This window comes from Papaver somniferum, chromosome 6 (genome assembly GCF_003573695.1).
Source record: "Papaver somniferum cultivar HN1 chromosome 6, ASM357369v1, whole genome shotgun sequence".
In the NCBI taxonomy this organism is placed as follows: domain Eukaryota; kingdom Viridiplantae; phylum Streptophyta; class Magnoliopsida; order Ranunculales; family Papaveraceae; genus Papaver; species Papaver somniferum.
The window spans coordinates 118,578,742-118,594,338 of NC_039363.1; the positions used below are offsets into that span (position 1 = coordinate 118,578,742).

Here is a 15,597-nt window from a genome sequence, read left to right on the forward strand (position 1 = left end):
TATTGAAATCCTTCTAGGCATATTGAATAAAGACAAAAAAGGTTGTGAAATAGCAAAATCAGATAACCCCTTGACCCAAATTTTTTTAATGGCAAATCTGCCATTTACGTATTACTGTTAGTAATATTGATTAGTGATTAAATACTTTGTTTAGTGATTAAGATAATTTTCAGAATTATAAAGGTTGTTTAGATAAACAAATTTGGGTGGTGGGGGGGGGGGGGGGGGGGGGGGAATTCAAAGTTTTTATTCAGAAGGAGAGAAAGAGAAGGAGAAAGTGAGAAAATTTTAATTCTTGATTCAATGGAGGATGAGGAAGGTCATAATTCATCTAAAAAACCTAGGAAAATACACATCAACTACACCAATGATTCCCAAATGGCTGATTTCTTAGATTATGAGAATGATTTTACACCCACTCAAGCTCAAACTCAAGATGATGATTTTTATGAGCCAAATCCTGATGATGAAGACATTGATGAGGAACCCAATGCTTCTGATACACAGGTACACTTCTATCCTATGCTTAATCTCACTTCTATAGCTCTCAATTATCAAAAGTTAGGTTTTTTGGATCATGGTTCGGCGAAACAGGTTGAGGTTCGGCTCACATCTATGAGCCGTATCTACCGATTGATGAACGGTTCGGCTCACTGAATCTGTTTGCAGCATGCGCTGAACCTATAATTTTCAACTCTAACCCTTTTGCTAGACACTATTTCGGCTTGTATGAAAGTTTCATAGTAAGCCGAACAACATCCTGAAGAGCCCGAAAAAAAAATAATTACTGGTTCGGCTTACATTTCGAAAATCGTATGAGCCGAACATCAATTTGTTATTTTTTGGGTTAAAATATTGTTATTGGTTCGGCACATATTGAGAATATCGTATAAGCCGAAACCTCTAAATGTTCATGGCTCGGCACATAATATGATTATTGTATGAGCCGAACATAAATTTTTAATTTTTGGGTTGAAATATTGTTATTGGTTCGGCACATATTGAGAACATCGTATAAGCCGAAACCTTTAAATGTTCAGGGTTCGGCACATAATATGATTATCTTATGAGCCGAATATTTCTATTATTTTTCCTTTCAAGTATTTGAACCTTGTCATATTCTTTGTAGATCGTACCCATGGAAGATCAACCTGATCCAGTAGACATAATTCACGAGGATACCAAGGATCGCTTCCAAAATGATTTGGTATGTAAGAACCTTTTGTTTACCTTAATGTTGTCGGAATATTCCAAAGTTTTTCTTACTAATTACTTGTTTTGGAATGAACGTAGAGATGGAAAACTAAACCTGAAATTCTTGATTGGCTTGAGGAACACGCGATGAAGATAAACTGTGTGCTAGTTAAAGGACACCAAAGCCTATGGGATCAGTTTGAAATGATTTGTGAGCATAGTGGAACCGGCGCTAGCAAGGTTAAAAAGGGTATTGTATACGTTGGGAAGACCGAGAGAAAGAATAGGACGAAGATGAAGAAAAGAAATTGCCCTTTCAAGATCGTTTTCAACCTCAAGAATAAGTCCTTGAACAAAGAAGATCAATATTGGATAATAAATAAAGATATGGATTGTCGTCATAACCACCCATGTCCCAAAGACCTTCATGGACATGCGAAAGTAGCGCGACTCAAACCCGATGAGATGCTGGAAGTGGATAAAATGACACGAGCACGTTTGCCACCGTCTAGGATTCTTAGAAAATTGAAGGCGGACAACAAGAATAACAAGTCGACTATGCAAACTATCTACAATGCAAGACAAAAGATTAGAAGACTCAATTTGCAAGGTAGGATGAGTTGGATGAGTTCGATCAAGTCACACACCTTTTCCTTGCCCACCCGGAATGCGTCCAATTGGCTTTATGCTTCCCACAAGTTATTATATTGGATTGCACGTACAAGACTAATAAATATGAGATGCCGTTGATGAACATTGTGGAGCATACTTCGACAAAGGCACCGTTCACCGTGGCTTTTTGTTTCTTGAAAAACGAGAAGAAAGAGAGTTTATGTTTGGGCGTTAGAACAATTAAAGTTAATCTTCCGGGAGGGTGCTCTTCCTAAAGTGTTCGTTTCCGATCAAGATTCATCGTTGATGTATGGTATTAAGAAGGTATTTCCGGATGCATTCAATTTTCTTTGTACGTTTCACATATGGTGCAATGTGAGGAAAAAATGCCAATCGAAAATTCAACCACTTAAGTTGAAGTAATTAGAGAATATTGCTAAATTCCAACCGGTGGAGACACGAGTAAAGAAAAAGAAGGAATTCTTGAAAGGATATGAACATAATGAGATGTTGTGGGCTTCTTTCCAAGGCGAATGGGAAGCTTTGGTATGGTCAATCACCGAGGATGTCTACGAAGAAAATTTTAAAATGCTTATTAAGCATTGGAAGACCGGCTACCCCGATGTCATTACTTACTTGGTCAAATATGTGTTGGAACCTAATAAAGAAAGGTTCGTGTTTTGTTTCACAAATCGGAAACAACAATTCGACACCCAAGCCACAAGTATGGTAGAGTCGGCTCATTATTGGTTAAAGAAGAACCTTTTTGGATGTGTTGACACTTTTGTCACGGTTTTTGATGCAATTGATGAATATTTCAAAAGTGATGTCGTGAGAATTAAAGCCGCCTTCGAGCATAACCTTATGTTCAGACACAAGAATTATGATAGTAAATGGCTACGGGAATTAACTTATAGAGTCTCACATCTATGCATCGACTTGTTGATGGAAGAAGTGGATTTGATTAAGACATTAGGCGCCAACTTGGAGGAAGAGTGTGTTTGTAAAATGAAGACATCTATGGGACTTCCATGCCGCCACGACCTACTTCGATATAAGGATGGTATCATAGATATTGATCATTTTTGGAAACAATTAAGCTTCGATCCTCTCCCAACCGAAGACGACGAGTATGATCTAGAGATATGGGACACGACAAATGGAAAAAAGTTGGCGGAGATGTATAGGAATATGGGTCGAGGTCAAAAGAAATTCCTATGGGACAACATGATGCCGGTCATGTATCCTTTCACCCAAGAAAATATTTTGGAATCGGAGAAGAGTGAACTGAAAGATAGGAAGAGTAAGAAAATGAATAATTTTCAAACTAGACAAGCCAACAAGGAACTATTGGGTAATAAAAGGGATCCATCCGGTGTTGACTACCATGATGCAAGGATTGAAAAGGCAAAGAAGGAAATTGAGAAGTTGATGAAGGAGGAAGAAGTCAAAGTTCTAAAAAAACAAGGTCGTCCAAGTATTCAAAAAGCCGAAACAAGTAACAAAAAGGTGAATAATAATGATTGCTCGTCACAAGCAAAGGATAGTAAAGAGGATGTCAAGAGGAAGGCTAAGATGTATCCTTCACAAACTAAGATAAAGGAGTAAAGGACCCTACATGAAATTGGTAGGATGAGAGGACCTAGAAGAGATAAGTCCGGTAAGTATTTGAGGCCTATCAATTTTATATACGATAACCACTTGGAAGATCTATCGCCAATAATTCATGAGCATATTGTAGCAATGGACGACGTGCAAGGTGATGGAAATTGTGGATATTACATCACGACGGAACAACTTGGTCCTTATAAGGAAGGGAACAATCATGTGCCCCCTGAAAATGAAGCTAACTATATTCGAAAACGGTTGTTACAAACCCTACGTAAAAATAAAGATTTCTACAAGACAATGATGAGAACAGGTGCAAGAGGAGATGCAGGGGTGGCAGCGGAGTACATTGCATTCGAACGGCGTTTGCATGGGGATTTTATCATTACCGAAGAACATTGGATGTCAATGCCCATTTGTGGGTTTTTAATAGCGGAGACATTCGATTGCGTCGTACATTGTTTCTCATGGACGGGTAGTATCTTTACTTACGCGCCTCCAACAAAACCTTGCAATGATGGTGTAAAGGATAGAAGACTTGTTCTTGGATTTGTTCAAAATTATCATTTTATCGGCCTTAGACTTAGACCCGGTTGCCCATTACCACCCTTGATGAGTGCAGCCTTTTGGCCTAGATTTGAAAATAATTTTGCGATGGTGTGCAAATTATGCGACGGAAATGGATCTTTGGATATCTTTGAATGTGCAGCCTCCAAGTGGACAAGTAATTATGTTTTCAAGTGACGAGGATGAAGATGATAAGCAAGAGGTCAGTGAAGATGATGAGAATGAGGTCAGTGAAGAGGATGAAATTCGTTTAGGATCTCCATAAAAATGTTTCATGGATTTATCCGCGTATTTTGTGTCTTTTGGTTTTCGTGTATGATGAGGATGATATTTTGACTAGAATTGCAATTACATGTACCCATCAAAACGAAATACTTGAATGATTTACTTTTTGGTTATGGAACGTGTCGTTTTCTAGAAACTGGAACCATGAACACATGAGATGGTTCGGCTTGTACCTTTAGTTCAAGGAAAGCCGAACCCGACAGAGTGATGAAAATCCAGAGTTTTTCTGTCAGGTTCGGCTTAGAGTATTATTTTGATGAAAGCCGAACCTGACAAAAAAAAACCAGAGTTTTTTTGTCAGGTTCGGCTTCTAATATTATTTCACTGCAAGCCGAACCTGACCAAAAAAAAACTGAGTTACTCGGCTAGGTTCGGCTTGTATTATATTTTTTAAGAAAGCCGAACAATGGATTTCAACATTCGGCGCATAACTGTAATTACAGGATAAGCCGAACCTTTCATGATTCATGAACACAAAAAATATTATATCATTCCAAATAGACTTTTCAAATTCATAGAAAATGTGGATTACACACCCGTTATATAATATCCTTACAAGAAATTTCTAATTGAATTCTTCTAATATCCTAAACGGGTAATGAGAAACCTTCTAAAAATGTAGTAGTGATCTTTGTATTCGAAATTATTTCCTTTCCATCTTCGCCATTCCTCTAGAGCTCGATCTTCAATCTCAGAATTTGTTTCACCCTTGAGACGATATAGACTCACAATCCGAACTAAAGCTATAAAGTCTTTCACCGTTTCTTTAATAGTTTCAATTCAGCAAAACAAGGACGCACTATCCCGTTTGTGAGGATTACCCGTTTCGGTGCTGAAGGCTTCATGAATTCTAACCAAGTAGTACATACTCATCAAACCCTTCACTCGTCTTTCTTCACCCTTCTTTGGATAGTACGCTACGTAATTAGTGCAAAGAGACAAATCTTCTTCTAAAATAAACTCATGAGTTGGGGGTGCCATTTTTTTTAGTATGTTCTCTGAAGATTCTGAAAAACCATGTATGCATATATATAATACAGGTTACAACGGCTATATATTTCAGAAAAGAGTCGTTCATAGATTTTTGTGCAAAAATAGACAATGTTCGGCTCATAAGAAGGTTTGAACATAAGCCGAATCCGTTTATGTAACGACTATAATTTCAAATTTTGAAACTTCTTACAGGTTCGGCTTATACGAGTTTGCAGATCTAAGCCGAACCATCCACTGATTTACATAATAGTTTAATCTTAAATTATCTCTAACGAATCTCGGCGATTAGTTCTCTAATAAATCTCGGAGTTCTTCTCCTCAACCATGTATAACATATTCCAAGCTTGTATCTTCCTCCATGGCGTATTTCACAAAGTCTTTGAACTCTAGCTTCCTTAAAAAAGAAGAATACCGAAGTTAGTATGCAAACTAAAGCATTAAGCGCGCTGGAACTTCATTTAAAATACTAACCTTCTCTTCATTAGTATCCATGGGATGATATTGATTGACTCATCTTAATATTCTGATGTAATCTCGCATAGTATAACGGATACCTTCAAATATTTCAGATAATTCCATCCACTTACGATGTTTTGGATTCCCATCTAACTCAAAATGAAATTCTTTAAATCTTTTCCAAAACATCGAATGATGTTCATTAGGCCGCTCAAGATAGGTTCTAATAAAATCGCTGAGAAGAATTTTATCATCTTCAACGGTGAATGGTTTCATTTTTGAGTAGAAATGCAACAAACAAAAATTGGTATGTGTAGAAATGAGTAGGAATGGGCTGCACTATATATAGAAATTCCCCAGCGGATCAATAGTTTAAGAAAAAAATTAAAAAACTAGCCGTTGAACTCTAATTATACTATCAAAATTAAAGGTTCGGCTCAAAAATAATACCATCGAATAAGCCGAACCTGAAGTACAAATGATTCGGCGCGTAACTAACATTACAGGATACGCCGAACCAGAGTTTCCAGATTCGGCGCATAACTCAAATTACAGGATCAGCCGAACCAGAGTAAATTGCAGGTAATAAGTAACTAATTAACTGTTATGCAGTTCATTAAACACATGAAATTCAAGGTGTCCATAACACAATCCCATCACCATTAAAAACAAAGTTCAGCACCTAAAACCAAAGGTGTTTGCAACACCATAAAACTTAAGAAAACGTTAAAAGGAACTTGGAAACATAAAATGCCATTTAACCACGACCCCTCTTCTTAGTTTCACAACCACCTCTTCTTCCACCTTGGTCTTCATCTTCCGACGCATCATTACCGGGTTGGCCGGTAGCACCATCTTGGCTTGTACCTTCACCAACTTGTCGAGACCTCTTAGTGGTAGGCTTTTGTGCGGGTTCCTTAGGTCCTTCTCACTTGATGATGATTGCATCCCACTTTTTGTAGAGGTATTTTTGTTCTTCCACGGTCATTGGTGTTTTGCAACCAAGTTTGGCCTTCATTTTTTTCAACATCTCCCTACCCGCGGCAACCTATTTTTTCATTTGTGAACAACTTATAACCGTGAGGTTGAAGACATTTTTACCATAACTAATATATGAAAATAGTATAAAGTGAAGTCATTCTTACCATTATCTTGAAAGCGTTGACTACATCTTCGGAAGTAGACTTGTTGGTGATCTTGATTGCCTTCGCCTTCCCCTTATCAGCTACCTTTTGAATTTTCTTATTGATAATGAAGGGATGAGAAATTTGGTTATACCGATCCATATATCCCGGATCCTCTTCACATGGATCATCAAGTAAAGGTGCTAACTTGGACGCATCTAATGTGCAATCGTCTAAGTTATTCCAAAACTCAAGGGTGGGATCAGGATCATACTTTGGTTCCCAAGATGAAGTGGTGCTTTTAGTTCCAGTACCACTCTTTGGTAACAACCTGAATTTCTCATCAAGCAAAGGAACCTTTTGAACGCATCCTAATTGACGGAGTACTCGCCGAGGATCGTATATAACATAACCACCGGGATACCACAATGTCCCGTGATACATACCTACCGACATATCCTCATATTCAACAACTTCATCTTCTTCATCTTCCTTCTCATATAGTTGAAAAGTGACATCATCAACACCCAATAAGTATAACGTCTCTCTCAATCTTGCCACCAAGTGTTTTTTGTTCCTTTTCTTCGAGTCCTCGTACTCGTACCGTGCTGCAGTTGGATCTGTATCAACATAATCGACATCCTTCTCAAATACTTTGGCCAAGTTCAAAATTGGGAAATGGCCATATATCCACACCTACATCCAAATAACCACATTCAAAAATCAAAGGAATTGAAGTGATAGAAACAATTTTTACTTGGAAACATGAAAGTAAGAATAAAGTTTGCAAACTCAGAGAACTGTTCGGCTTATATGGATCAAGTATTATAAGCCGAACCAAATAAATAACAAGTTCGGCTTATAAGATTTTATGGTTATAAGCCGAACCATACTCTGAACTCCCAAAAGTTACCTGGAGCAAAGTGAAGTTCCCTCCGATGTTTGTACTTGTCAAACTAGACGCGGTGGCAAGTTGTTCCATCAGGTAAGCGAGCGTAGACGTTCCCCAAGCATACTTGTTACAAGATTCAAGATTCTTTACCAATTGGAGATAATTAGCATTTACCTTATTTCTGGTTGTGTCGGGAAAGATGTCTCTACCAAGAGTATAAAGCAAGTAGGCAGTTCCGGCTTGCTTCACTTTGACGGGATCCATTACTCTATGCTTTGTGTTCTCAAACTCCTTTTTCAAGTTAGTCAGCTTGATCTTCTTATTCTTCTTATTTCTGTCATTGGGAGTGCATACGGAATTGACATCTTTAACGGATCGACAAAATTCCAACTCAGTTTTGTTTGAATCCCAACCAAGACTTTCCTCGAACAAATTATAGAGCTCATCCCAATTCATGTCATAAAAATCAGCATCCACACTTCTACCCCTTGCTTTAAGGCCTGTAATCTTTATAGCCTCATCAGGAGTGATTGCCATCTCTCCAAAAGGTAATTGAAATGTGTAAGTTTCTGGACAAAAGCACTCGGTAAAGGCAGAGGTCGACACACTATCATATTCCTTATGTCCATAATTGATGGCATGCCATAAAGCAATGGCTTGTACGTAAGAAATCACCTCAGGAACCTCTTCTGAAAGTTTCCATTCCGCTGCCCTCTAGTGTCTCAATACTCGGACTGCATGGTTGTGATCAGGAGTCTCATAAATTCTCTTCGCCCAAGATTCGACATAACCAATCAACACATTTCCTCCATCTTCCGGAATACCATGAGGCAAACCATCTGATCGAGGTGTAATTATGTCATCTTCATCAGGAATGTGTAAACCAGTGATCCGTCGATCAGAATCGTCCTTCTCTTTCTCGGGTTCTGCCACCTTCTTACCTTTCTTGTCTTTCTTGGGTTTTCCTTGGGGTTGTGTTTCTTGATGAACTTCTTGATTATCATCAACTTCTTCATCTTCAGCTATTCATTCTTCTTGTCTTTCAATTCTTACTTGTTCAGCTTCTTCTTCTAAAATGCCTCCTCTACCTCCCACTCCCAATTTTTTATTACCTCCTCCTCTAGGATCGGGAGTTTTAGAAGTAGAAGATGTTACCTCCATCTTCTTCCTCTTTGTAGCTGCATTGGTCCTGACACAAGTATGAAAGTTATAAGACTAATTCGAACAACAAAAGGATTTGGAATGCAAAATACTTGTAAGAAAATAAGAATGTTCGGCTTATCCGAAATAGCAGATATACGCCGAACTATGTCTTAACATTTTGCTTACCTTACACAGAGAGTGGTTTGGCGCATAAGTACCAAAGACTTATAAGCCGATTCTACATATTCGGCTCACAACCAAAACTATCGAATTAGCCGAACCTATAATTATGAATTAAAACATGTATTCGGCGCAACATGATATCATATACATAAGCCGATCCTTTACACTTATAAAATTTATGAATTTTAACAATGATATTCGGCTCAATCCTAATACTATAGAATAAGCCGAATCTAGAGTTATGATTGAAACATATATTCGGCGGAAATTGGTGTCATGCAAATAAGCCGATCCTACATATGCAGAATTCATGAAATTCAAACAACATTAATCGGCGCAAAACTAATACTATCATATAAGCCGATCCTAAACACATGCAAAATTTCTGAAATTCAAAAACCATTTATTCGGCGCAAAACTAATACTACCATATAAGCCGATCCTATAGACAGGCAAAATTTATAGAATTCACACAACATAAATTCGGCTCAAATTTAACACCCTCGAATAAGCCGATCCTAAAAATAAGACTCTGTGTCATTAAGTTCGGCTCAAAACTAATATGCATTTTAAGCCGAGCCGTTCATATGGGTTCAGTTTTAAGAACAGCTCGGCGCACATCTCAAATTAGTTTTACGCCGAACCAAACCCTGTAACCGCCGCACAAACATTTTTTTGACGAATTAAACATATTAAAGCAATCAAAAACATCAAATACGAGATGGGTTTGTAGAACTAACCTTCTTATTCTTATTTCAGGAGTTGGTTCTTCTTCAATCTCTTCTTCGGGGTTGATTTGTGGTTAATTTTCATTTTCTTCTTCACTCTCTAAGTCTTCTTGTTCTTCAATAGGTTGTTCAATTGATCGATTAGAACGAGTTACGTTCTTACGACGACCCATTATATAGATGAGTTTAATCGTCGATTAACTTTTAACGAATTGACGATCAAATTTTGGCAATGAATCGATGAAAAAAAAATGATGGAGAAGAAGTTCGCCTGCTGCTGTGGAGAGGAAGGAGAAGGCGAATGAAACTGATTTTTGTGATTATTGATTTTAGGTTTTTGTATTAGGATTAGGGATGGATTAGTAATTTAAAAAATTTAAGGATATATAAGTAATTGAACTATCATAGGATACCCCTTATAAGGTCACCCAAGTTAGGACTATTACTTTGTATGCCTAGGAAGATTTAGGTATGCCCAAAATGAGGGTTCATTTTTTATTTGTTTCATGTAAGAAAAGGCTCCTTTAGTTTTTTGTTTATTGATAAAATCTTGTTAATACTAACAGGGCTTGGAACCAGTTGCTCTGTGCTCTTGTGAACGCTGCCTAGGGCTGGATGATGCGTCTCTCGGAAATGGGTTATTCTCTGTGCCCTTTTTCTCAGTTGGACTATGACCTACACGCCTTTCCATGTGTCATCATTTTCCACCAAAACATGAAAATAATTTCGCACCTGCTTTTGAATGTTATTCCATACTCTACAGTCCACACATTAACACACATGCTCTCCCTTTTACCGAGGAATAAGAATCCATTAGGACTCTTTATTTTTTCTATATTAGTTCACTTTAAATTTAATAAATAATAATATTCAAATTTACTCACTCCGTCTCTTTGCTCAGATCAACAAAACCATTCTCAGATATAAACAAGAGTCTTCATCTTCTCCTTTCTAGTAGCTATATAGTACTTGGCTGCCATCACCCTATCTGTTTTGTAATCAAGATATGACAAATTTCATGTTTCAATTTTATTTATTTTAAATTTCTAGCTAGTTTCTTGACCTAACAAAATCGAGACTCAATCTAAGAAAACAGATACAATGGCTGAAATACTCAACCACCATGTTCCTGACGAATACTCTGAAAGAAGAAGAATTCAAGAGGATGTGCCATATTTGGCTCTTGACATTGGAGGTAAGCTCTCTATCACAAAATTATGGTCTACTTTTACTAGGTATGTAAGTGTAACATATATATCTTCTGATCAGGATCACTAATCAAGCTCGTGTATTTCTCGAGACGTGAGCAATCACCGGCAGAAGAAGAAGATAATGCTAAATTGATAAAGGCTTTGGAAAATACAACTCATCCTGTTCATGGGGGATGGCTTCATTTCGTTAAGTTCGAGACTAGGGAAATCAATCAATGTTTGGATTTTATCAAATTCAAGCAGCTTCATTCCCAAGTTGGTCAGTACAAACTTGTTCATTCCATTAAACACTAAGAAGCCATGTATTAATAAATAATGAGGGAGTTTTCTGTGTTAACAGGAACTAATGCAGAAAACAAACAACAAGGAATTGCTGCAAAAGTTAAGGTACATATATTATGCCATTATGTGATAATCATACGGTAATTTTTTGAGCTATTTTTTATTTCAAGTAAATAACCAAACGGTAATTTTCTGAGCTATTTTTATTTCAAGTAAATAACCAAACAATTGTTGATTTTCTGCACTTTGTTCGGGTATCAAATTTTCGAAATAAACATGTTTTTCTTGGTAAGTAGGTCACTGGGTCTGGAGCACACAAGTTTGCGGATTTGTTTCTGGAAAAGATTGGTGTCACAGTTGAAAAAGAAGATGAGATGGATTGTTTAGCAGTTGGAGCAAACTTCTTGCTTAAGGTGGAGTCTATACATTTCCGAAAGCTCTTCTGTCATTGCTTAGTATGATGCATAGAATGGAATTTCGATTTAGTTCTTGTGTTTTCTGTTTTCTGTATTATATTTTCACCAAAAAAAAGCATTTTGGTTGCCTCATCTTCTGTTCACCAAATCACTTTGTTTTCCTCCTTCAGTACGTACTAACACAATCTCATCTTTTCGTTCTCTAATTTCCCAATTAGCAACTGGTTTGCAGATGTGGCTCTAGTAAGTGTATAAACAAGTAAATTTTAACATGTTTCTGCAGCTGTTAACGTCATAATGAAAAACATTCATAAAGTTTTCTAGTACAACATTTGCATCGAATTTCATAAATTTTAGTCTAGCCGAGTATTCATTTCCGTAACTAAAAGAAATTTCAATTGTTGCTTTGAATATACTTCTGACTGCAAAACTGACTTGGTGAAATAGGTATTCCAAAACGAAGCGTTTACCTTCATAGAGGGCGAAAAACAAAGTGTTGATATTGACGAGAATGATTTGTTCCCTTATCTTCTTGTGAATATTGGTTCTGGTGTTAGCATACACAAGGTTCGTTTTACCAACTATTGCTTTACCATTACGATTTCTTTTATCCAAATGACATTACGTATATCTAATACGTATCGGGTACCCATCCCGTCTTATGACCGACTTAGGTCACAGGAGATGGCACTTCTGAAGCAGTTGATGGATCTCGTATCGGTGGAATTGCTTGTTGGGGGCTCGGGAGGTTGTTGACAAAATGCAAGAGGTTGCCCTTTAACTAAATTTTATCTAATTACTGCAATGATTGAAAAGTTAAATAAGTTTTGGACTTAAATCTGCCATTGTTTTTTCTTCCAGCTTTAATGAAATCGTAGACATGAGTAAATACGGAAACCTTAAAAGAATAGATTTGTTTGTTGAAGACACCTTTGGTGATCAGAAATATGTTGAGAAGGTAATTAACTATCTTATCGTGGTGTCATGGTGTGTGTATATATATATAAATGATTTAATAACTGAAAATAGTATAGAATTGTCTAGTAATTAAGGCGGTATATTTACTTGGTTGGCAACAGAATGCACCGCCTGATATGAATATCGGAAGTTTTGGAAAGGCAATATCTGAAAATAGAACACTTGAAGATTGCAAGGCTGAAGATATATCTTTGTCTCTGTTGGAGATGATTTCGCAAAACATTGGGCAGGTAAATTGCAGTACTCAGTCAATTATTTCATCAAAATATTTTCTCAATAAGTAAGGGAAGGCTTCACAACCATTCTTAAGCAATTCATATAACTTAACAACGCTTATAAAAGTTTAAAAGTACCTAGTCTTCAAAGTGATCTAGTTTCGCATAGCTGATTCAATTTCAGTACTGAAATACGTTACAGATTTGAATATTTATTGGCTCATATGTATTATATTAATGTGATAGATTGCCTCCTTGAATGCCCGTATATATGAAATCAAGAGGATCTTTTTTGGGGGATCTTTTATAAAGGACAATACATGTGCCTTGGAGACCCTGTCATCTTCAGTTCATTACCAGTAAGTAGCTAGTATGTGTGGCCTACTACAGTTCAGTTTCTTTGTCATAACATATATACTAATCTTCAATGCATATTCCTTGTTGTTCAGAACAGATGGTGCAGCGAAAGCAATGTTTTTACGGCATGAAGGATTTGTAGGAGCATTAGGTGCGCTCATGAGCTATGAGAATAAGCATGGCCTTCTTATTAAGGATGAATCACAAAATGTGGAAACTACCTTAAAGAGCACATATGAGCTGTGAGAATAAGCATGGCCTTCTTATTATGGATGAATCACAAAATGTGGAAACTACGTTAAAGAGCACATTTTCATGCCATGAAACACTTCGGAATTTAGAGACTAAGACCACAGAGTTCCTCAGTTTGTCATGGAATCTGCCGTTTTATCGTAAGATTTATGGCAGAGATTGATTTATCTTTTTGCGTGTATAACAATAATTTGCAGTTTATGTTACTTAAGTTACACATAGAGATGCATGACAGGCCAGCTACTGTAACCAGTGGCTCACTCACTTTCTGGAATAAACACGAAAGACTTTATCTGTGATTGTTGTAAACATGTAACTTGTACAATCTTTGTATTTGTTTCATGTAATTTGCTGATGTATGTACAATGGAAATCGAATAAGAAAAAGGGAAGATAAATCAAGTTCCTTCTGTTTTTTGTTTGTTGATAAAACCTTCGTCTTGTTAATACTAACAGGGCAGTTGGAACCAGTGATAGCTGGCCTACATGGGCGAGTTCCTTAACCTCCAGGGGAAGACCAATGGGTCGCATGGTAATGATCATAAAATTTCATATTTCCAGTTTGCTCTGTGCTCTTGTGAATGCTGCAAGGGCTGTATGTTGCATCTCTCAGAAATGAGTTGTTCTCTGTACCTTTTTTTGTCTCATGGCAAGGAAGTTCTAGTCCCTCCTTCCAGTGCATCCAAATCTAGTTCTGGTGGTTCAACTTACAATTGCTTGCCTACAATTCTCTGAGCTGAAGATTCTAGTGATAGAGGTCTAGACTGAGAAAGCAGCCTCCTAAAGTGGAGTGGACACCAAAATACTACCGGAAAGGTTATACATTTCAGGTGAAAACCTGACATCTATGGTTCACCTGATCTATAACGTTGTGTTCTTGTTTTCGGAATACAGAAAATGATCTTGCAAGACTGATGTATTTCATAACGTAATTGCATTACTTCATCTCTTACATGATTTTACACTCACAATCTAGGTACAGAAACATGATAAGAGAAAAAAAAATCACTGAAACAATCCATACAAAAGTTTTTTCATATTATTTAGTTGACGGTTACTTTTCCAACCATGCCAGCACCTTGGTGAGGTGAGCAGTAGAAACTGTAAGTACCTTTCTCGCTCAAGGTTACGCTGTATGTTTCTCCAGGTGCGTTCAAAAGATCTTCATCACTCATGGAGATTTTGGAAGCATCAACTCCAGCAGGAATTTCATCCTCGTCGAATACGATGTTGTGAGGGAAACCGGCGTTGTTCTTGAAGGTTATCTTCTCACCAGCAGCGACGGAGAAGTTGTTGGGAACAAATGCCAAACCACCATCGTCACTTCCGAGCAAGATATCGACTGCCAAAGCGTTGCTTGCGAGCAATGCGCTTGCAGCAGTTGCAGCAACAGCGATTCCAACCTCTTTGAATGATGCCCTGATACCGGCCATGGGAGCAGGAGCGACGGACACCTTGACGGCGGCTACTCTGGTGCTGGCACCAGCTTTCAAACCTGTAAATGAGGGGACTGAAACTGCGGCAGAGGTCATGGTGGCCATTTTTAGTGTAAGAGTTTTGTTGGAAAGTGTAGATGTTATCTTTTGTTGAACTCGAAAGATGCAAAGAGAGAAATATAGGATTATAAAGAAAAGGAAGGGATGGGAATTGTAATGGGTGAGAGGATGAGTGACTGAGATATTTACAAATTGATTGGCTGATATGATGGATGGGTTTATCTAGTTTCCTTCGATTTCATTGGTTGGATACAGGATTTCTGATGACATGTCATGGATGAGGTTAATGACTGGTTAAGATTTTTTGATAATCACCGGATATAATGCTCGTACAGCCAACAAAACAAATACGAAACTTGAGATATTTTGATAATCGATAGAATATGTGGATATCCAAAAAGAAGTACTTTAGAATCAAGAAGTGGATTATATGAGGTTCCTTTTTTCTTTTTGCATAGGCGGATTCACTAGAATCTTTTTTTTTATGCAAACCAAGCATATATTAATAAGGGAAATTACATTTGACTTATATCGGTAGACATTGATCTTTGCTGATTTCCTCCGTAAAGGTATCAGGGATGTTACAGTGATATTCGAAAGAGTGTC

General features: G+C 37.4%; 2 protein-coding genes across 3 annotated transcripts; one reads left to right on the forward strand and one right to left on the reverse strand.

Moving 5' to 3' along the window:
- The first annotated feature begins 10,608 nt into the window (after window positions 1–10,608).
- On the forward strand, window positions 10,609–13,916 carry LOC113289032 (pantothenate kinase 2-like). 2 transcript variants are annotated; one of them, XM_026538192.1, is made up of 10 exons: window positions 10,609–10,980; window positions 11,055–11,255; window positions 11,337–11,383; window positions 11,575–11,691; window positions 12,142–12,261; window positions 12,369–12,463; window positions 12,556–12,652; window positions 12,774–12,902; window positions 13,134–13,246; window positions 13,342–13,916. In XM_026538192.1, exons 1-10 carry the CDS (start codon window positions 10,887–10,889, stop codon window positions 13,373–13,375), a joined length of 1,047 nt encoding a protein of 348 aa, XP_026393977.1. In that variant the 5' UTR covers window positions 10,609–10,886; the 3' UTR covers window positions 13,376–13,916. The 2 variants fall into 2 exon arrangements, with proteins under 2 accessions (XP_026393977.1, XP_026393976.1); XM_026538191.1 differs by having other exon boundaries at window positions 10,613–10,980; window positions 13,337–13,916.
- Window positions 13,917–14,393: 477 nt separating this feature from the next.
- On the reverse strand, window positions 14,394–15,126 carry LOC113289033 (plastocyanin). Its single transcript, XM_026538194.1, has one exon. It carries the CDS (start codon window positions 15,034–15,036, stop codon window positions 14,539–14,541), a length of 498 nt encoding a protein of 165 aa, XP_026393979.1. The 5' UTR covers window positions 15,037–15,126; the 3' UTR covers window positions 14,394–14,538.
- Window positions 15,127–15,597: the final 471 nt, after the last annotated feature.